Source organism: Dermacentor andersoni, chromosome 6, assembly GCF_023375885.2.
Source record: "Dermacentor andersoni chromosome 6, qqDerAnde1_hic_scaffold, whole genome shotgun sequence".
Classification (NCBI taxonomy): Eukaryota; Metazoa; Arthropoda; class Arachnida; order Ixodida; family Ixodidae; genus Dermacentor; species Dermacentor andersoni.
Window position 1 is genome coordinate 53,940,089 of NC_092819.1, and position 6,919 is coordinate 53,947,007.

A 6,919-nucleotide genomic window follows, 5' to 3' on the forward strand; every position below is an offset into this window, starting at 1 on the left:
ACAGCGTCATTACAACTCAGTGCTAATGGTCGCGCGCTACGGGAGTCCACTGCACGATGCACGCGATACACAACGTTCGCGCAGACAGGTAGGAAAGCCCGCCCTCATTAACTTAGCATTCCAAGTCGACAAGCTGCTTAAATCGTTCGAGAAAGCATTGAAGCGTAAACTTAATTAAGGGTTTGGCGTTCCTACACAGCGTGGTACAGTGTAACCTTCTGCTGTATTTTAAGAAAGAAAACCCCACCGCTTCGCCTCACTACAGACAAACATTGGGCGAAGAAAATTTCCCGCCTGAGGCAACGCAGAGTGCCGCGGCTTGTCGTGACTGCGTTCACGGCTTTGTGTGCATTCCAATTATCCCGGATAAGCGACCGCGAAGGCATGGCACATTAGAAAGTAGGCGGCGACCATTTACTTCGGGAGAGCAGACAAGCGTTGCGAAATGTACGGCTGGCAGCCAACGGTACTCGGTTATCCAACGTGGTTGTCGTACAGTAAGAGATAACTAGATTCTGGGGCTCTACGTGCCAGCACCACGATCTCATTATGAGGAGCGCCATAGCGGGGGACTCTGGATTAAGTTAGACCACCTAGTAATCTCTAACGTGTACACATGCACAACACGCGTATTTCGCCCCCATCTAAATGCGACCGCCGTGGCCGTGATTCGATCCCGCGACCTCGTGCTTAGCAGCGCAGCGCCATTGCCACTAAGCCGCCAGGGTAAGTCGTACAGTATAAGGCTGTGACTGTAGAAGCTCCGTGCGATCGTCCGGTGAAGTTGCATGACACATATCTTCCACTCCCCTTCCCCACCCCACGTGCAGGGTAGCAAACTAGACAAAAGTTAGTTAACATCTTTGCATTTCCTTCCTTCCCTCTTTCTCTTTATGCGTGGCTGCAGAACCGCGCTTTCACGCCATAAATTTCAAAACTTATTTTGCTTGAGTTGAAAGTAAGTTTTTCACAAAATTCAAGACAGTTAACTCGCTGTTTTCGTTTTCCGGAACTCGTTAAGAAACCGAAACCACCCAGGTCATGGGCCCATTTCCGTGACCGGGGTGTAGGTATGGTCACTGAGGCACGTTTTGCCTATCTCACTTTGCCGTACCTCGCGGACATGTCGCACTGCACTGTTACATACGTGTCTGAATAAGGTAAAGGGCATTCGAAGCTTTGTTTGGACCTTTCAAAGGTAACCTCGAGGGAACTTTTAGATTTCAGTGTGATAACGGCTTTCCTTTTAAGCAACATAGCTCCACCTTGCGTATTCCCGTACGCCTCGTTTGGTTAAATACGCATGGTCACGAGCCGCAGCTTTCGCCGTCCCCGATATATCGTGCTCTTGTTTTGCATATACCTGTTCAGACTGATTTAAATGCACCGCACAACACTGCTCCGTATCAGCTGTGCACGAGCAACTAAGGGTGTGGCCGCTAGCAGGCGGTTAATTTTGATCGGTTCGATTTGTAACGCTCGTGCCCGGACAAGTACTTGAACTGCGGCATCATCAAGCTTGCTCGCGCCAAGGACGAACGCCTTCGTTGCATATCCAGCACAGCGGACGAAATTGCCGACGTCATTTCTTTCGCATGTTGGAATCTCGCTCGTGTTGCAGAGCCCGCCTCTCCGACAGGCTGGCACGCACGCACGCAGGCTCCTTTGCGGGCTTGATTCAAGAGCTGTTCGTCAATTAACGGTGGCCATGCGTGGACCAGTGACTGGCCTATCGACCGATCTCGGGGGGCCGACAGACCCACCGTGGTTGCTTAGTGGCTATGGTGCTGGGCTGCTAAGCACGAGGTCGCGGGATCGAATCTCGGCCACGGCGGCCGCATTTCGATGGAGGCAAAGTGCGAAGACAAAACCGAAGGTGCACGTTAAAGAACCCCCAGGTGTTCCGAATTTCCGGGATCCCCCACAACGGCCAGTCTCATAATCAGACCGTGGTTTTGGCACGTAGAACCTCATAATGTTTTTGGAGGGGGGTAGAGGGGGGACGACAACACAATTTTCCCTAAAAGGTTTCGCGTTAAGCCAGTTACCCCTGCAGTAGTGAACCATCCCATTCTCAAGCAATTCCCTTTCTGCCCAGTGCAGCCTGACAGTGTCTCTCGTGCGTTAGGTTCAGCAGTAGCGTAGCCAGGGGTGGCACACCAAACACATGCCCCCCCCCCCCTCTCCCGCACCGCGTCCTCGAAGTGCGTGCCTTCCCCGAAAAAAAAAAAATCCGGCTAAGCCACCAAGGTTTGGCCGCCACCACCAGTGGGATAGCCATGCTCTTCCTTTTGTTTCGGTGGAAGGGGAAGGAGGGGGAGGGGGGACACGTGCCAGGTTTGCCGCCCCCGCTCCATCTCTGGCTACGCCCCCGGCCACCACACCTGGCCTGGACTGTCCTTTTTCGACTCACCATGTTGGCATACTTGGCCGACTTGATGCGAAATTCCTTCGAGGTGGAATTGAGCAGGTTGGGGTCCCACACGTCGCCTTCGACCACTCTGACGGCGCCTAGGAGACGGACGGCTGTGGGGAGCCAAGAGAAAGGAGAACCGAAGAGGGGAGAAGGCAAGTGAAAGTTTGGAGGTGGTCGTGAATAAAAATGCGCGAAAAGATATATGTGACATGCACCGGTGGGCAAGGCAAGCAACAGAGCAGCACATAGCTCTTGCAAACGAGAAAGCGCTAGGAGGCAATGAGTCCGTGCCAGATTAATTGCGGCCCGCGAGTGAACTGGGCTCTTGGCAAGGCGGGAGCGCGGCAGGTTGATTTACATGGTAATCTGAGCGCCAGCGTCAGTTGGGGGGTGTCTTTTGAAAGACTTGGTGTAGCAGATCGACTCGATAGGGCTTCGAGTTCCGTGGTTTGTGTTCATTGTATATTTTTCCAAGTAGACGCGACCTCGGTATTTTTAATCGCTGCTACACATACCGCTTTTTAAGTTCTTTTTCTTTCATTCGCAGAACAGCGCTATTTCCACTGCTGCGAACTATAAGCACTTAGCTTGCATACGGAAAAAGAATAAATAAAGGACACTTACATGGGTGCATATGTTGACTGGTCATCACTGCAAGTCATGAAAGAGAAGAAAAAAAAAAAAGAGGCAGAAGCGTGAGTTGCAATACGCGTTGGTGTCCAAGCAACTATCTCTCTTCTCTTTACGCCAATGAGAACTGCTCGAAACTGCATTGTACATTCATCACTCTTTATTTTACCTGTCTGTTGAGCGTAGTGTTGCACAGGAATGCGTAAAACTGCGCGCCTGGTTTGGACTACTCATAATTATCTCTGAACCGTTGTTCATAGGCTGTAGAATGTGGTGGATACAATCGGCAGTTGGCCTTAGATGAAATACGCTAATGGGCCGCGCGCGTTATCCTGCAGCGTCACGCGTGCGCGCGACGCATTTCGCCTCGTATAGGCACGGGCTCTTTAGCATAACTGTAAGTAAGTATACGAAGGTAAGAAACAAAGTAAGCACGGATCGTATTTATGCGCAAGATAGCTTTTCCTTTGGCTGTACGTTCTCTGGACCACATTGACGTTGCCGTCTTAGTCTGTTGTAATAGCTGCATTAAGGCTAGGTACCTGTGCGTGCAACAAAAAAGTGCAATGTGGACGATTGCACGTACAAGTTATGCACGGAGGGCACATACCAATAAAAAATGAAGTGAGTGATTTTTCATTTTGCTTTCCCTATATCGTCCACCATTGCAATGTGTAACGGAGCTGAGAATCGAAGAATGTATGCCGAGTAATTTGCGTTACCTTATTTAAGAACGCAGCTAGAGCACGTAGAGCATGGCGAGTGTCAGCACGAATCTAGCAGACGCCCGCAAAGCTGACTTCTCCGCAAGCAGATGCTTGTCGCGGAGAAACCCGCTTCTGCAAAATACTTTCGTTTTACAGGCGGCCGCTAGTGTAGCTAAATTTGCGAACGCACAGTTCCGCAGATGCCTTTAGGAGAACAGTATGTATAGAAGCAGATAGTCTTTCACGGTGCCTCTTTCGCAGAGGTTGTCCGTGCTGCGCTCGAAGTCGGGACGAAAGACAAACGTAAGCAGACGGAGCACTTCTGGTGCCGTGCGGCTTTTTTTTTTTTTTTTTTTTTTTAATCGTTCGTCTTCACCGTGAGAGCTGCGCAGACAACCACTGTGAACATCCAACGGCTATAGCTCACTTATGTGTGTTCGCTCACTGCCAATGAACTACCGCTAAGTAATGTATAATACACGCGTATTTTGCGGGTACAGGGACACCTGCCAGGCGCTGTGCGCCCTTTGCCCCTGCACCTTTCTTGAAATTGTACTCAAGATGAAATATTCATTCATTCATTCATTCATTCATTCATTCATTCATTCATTCATTCATTTTCAATCCCCGTCTCCTTCCCGCAGACTGACCACTGAGGTAGGCGCACAGCGCCACCAGCGCCCCGAAGAGCAGTCCCGAGGCGAGCGCAACAGCCAGCACGCATGGCCACGGGCAACATCGTCGCGACTGTCGCAGCGTCCAGGGCCGGCTGGAACGAAGCGGACCCTGGTAGTGCGGGAGGTTGGGGTGCCTGGCACAGCCGCCGCCGCCGCCTTCGTCGTCCCACACCAGGTAGGGCGCCTTGCGTTGGAACGAGTAGGCCAGGAAGTCGTCGGCCGCGCACGCGGGGGACGCAGGGAGGGCGCCGGGAAGACGGGACGAGCTGACCGGAGGGGCCTTCGCCGAGGAGGCGGCCGCCGGCCCCGTCGCCGACGGGGTCGCAGTCGCAGCAGCGGTCCCGGAGGTCCTGCCGACTGCCGCCGCCGGGTAGTCACCATCGCTTACTCCTCCCCCTTTTCCTGCTCCCGGTCCGGCCACGACGAATGGTGGGAAATCGACCGGCCTCTTCTGCGGAGCGGAGAACATTGGGGAGTTTTAGAAAACAGAGGACGACCCAAATTTAAGGGACGCTGTGGGCCTGGCGCACATAAGAACGCAAAAGAGTACAAAAAGACGTGAAATGCATGCAAATTAAGGAGCTTGGATTTCAATGAATGAATTAGCTTTTCTTTTGTTTCTTATTTCGTGGGTACGAAAAGCGGATTGGGGCATGCTAATTATAAAGCTCGCTATTGAGTGGTCAGAATAACGTGTTTAGCGAGCTCTAAACAGAAACTAAACAATACTAAGCTGTATGAGCTTATTAGCTGCTTCTGCAATAGCAAAACCGTCACTCTTACACTTAGTGAGAGGAGGCTGGGAATGGTATCTCTGTACCCGCCAGCACACTGAAGCCCTGCCATTTTCATTTTTTGTTTGTTGGTGTACAAATGTAGTAGTGACCAAAATAAAAGAAAGCATTGGCGACACAGAAATTTCTAGCAGGCAGGATCAGCCACCGACATGCCAAGAAGAATGGATGCCATGGTAAAACAAAACAAAAAAAATCAGAAGAATAAGAACCGCCACGCGATGACCGTGTTGTAGGCGAACGAGCGTTCCCGTAGGAGGCGTCCGTGACTCGCATTACAAATCAAGGGCGTAGCACAGTTAGGGGGAAGCAGTGCTCCTACGCGGTCGCTAAAAGGCGCCAGCGGTGAATGCCGATTGCGTTCTCCGTTTGGGCGGGCCCGCGTATGCAAGCCAGCGGCGTGTGCACGGACATGGCCCGTCCCCATAAACGAGGCAACTTTCAATTGTTGAACGCTTCCAGCGCCCGCCAGCTCCTTGTCTTGGCGGAGCGAAGAGGCGCCCGCCGACTCAGACGCAGGCGTAGCCAACGGGTTCGTTATTTAGCGCCTCGCGTTCGTTTAAAGCGTTTTCAGAGAAGGTTGGTTGTCTGAAACCTGGACGCTGACTGTACAGGGTGCTTTAAGTGAGCTTGGCGCTCAAACTAAATGCAAGTTTAAAAAGACACTCAGTCAAATTGACAATTAGTCGCCTTCAGTACTCAGACAATTAGTTGCCTTCAGTACTTTACTTTCGTTACAGTTCTTTCTCGCTTTCCTTTCTTTCCTTATTTTATTTTTCCCCTCCTATGGGCTATCTTGAAATGTGAAAAGTATGTCATTTACATTTCCTAATGGTTTATGCTGCCTGCCAGGTACTGCCGCTCAAGCCCTGTGTGGCTTTGGCAGGCCCGAATCGTACGCTGCTTTATTTGTAAGTTTGTGCAGTAAGGTATTATCACCACCGCCACCACCATCGTCGTCGTCGTCGTCGTCGTCGTCGTCGTCATCATCATCATCATCATCATCATCATCATCATCACTACCACCACCACCATCATCATCATCATCAGCCGTAGTAGCAGTAGTAGTAGTAGTAGTAGTAGTAGTAGTAGAAGGAGGAGGACGAGGAAACACAGCTGAATACCGCAAATCCATTATGCGGTAGCCCGCAAAGGTATAGGAAGGTTCGCGCAAGTGAAAATTGCCATCCGCCCGACTGTATAGCGCGAAGCTATAGAAACCGAGACGAGTTTCTCAGAAAGAAAGCTTAGCAGTCGAAAAGAAAAAAAAGGAACTCGTCCTGGTTCAAACGTCGAACCTGTGGCCAACGCCTTTCGCTCTGCCGCCTGAGCTAACAAGGAGCTCGCCAGCAGGTCGCAGCGGTGAGGGCGAATTAATCGACAACTCGAAGCAGAGGGACACCGAACGTGGCAAATCAGTTCTGCGGAAGTCTGCTAGGCGGAAGGAATCTCACGAAAAGGAGGGGGGGGGGGGGGGAGGGAAACTGCCAATCGCCTAAGTGTAAACTTTCCTTTGTAACTTCGTGCTACAGTCCTGGGGGATGGATAACAACGTCTCGTTTGGTCGACACAGCTTCGCCTTGCCTGGACCCACGATTTGTTTTAACGCGACGGGCGGGTACAGGCTCGAGACAGGATTTGCCGTGTCTGTCCGTCCGTCCCTTCCGTTACGCCGGCGACGGGCGTCGTCGTCGA

General features: G+C 51.5%; 1 protein-coding gene across 1 annotated transcript; it reads right to left on the reverse strand.

Annotated features, from left to right (window-relative positions):
- Positions 1–22: 22 nt before the first annotated feature.
- On the reverse strand, positions 23–5,720 carry LOC140219061 (uncharacterized). Its single transcript, XM_072288926.1, has 4 exons — positions 4,404–5,720; positions 3,041–3,067; positions 2,414–2,526; positions 23–49 (listed from the first exon to the last, which is right to left on the reverse strand). Exons 1-4 carry the CDS (start codon positions 4,897–4,899, stop codon positions 23–25), a joined length of 663 nt encoding a protein of 220 aa, XP_072145027.1. The 5' UTR covers positions 4,900–5,720.
- Between the last annotated feature and the right edge of the window lie 1,199 nt (positions 5,721–6,919).

Coding starts and splice junctions, on each gene's coding strand:
- LOC140219061 (XM_072288926.1), bottom strand. CDS start 4,899: ATGTTCTCCGCTCCGCAGAAGAGGCCGGTCGATTTCCCACCATTCGTC. Junction 3,068..4,403: donor GCTGTGCGCCTACCTCAGTG/GTCAGTCTGCGG, acceptor CATGACTTGCAG/TGATGACCAGTCAACATATG. Junction 2,527..3,040: donor CAGTCAACATATGCACCCAT/GTAAGTGTCCTT, acceptor GGCTCCCCACAG/CCGTCCGTCTCCTAGGCGCC.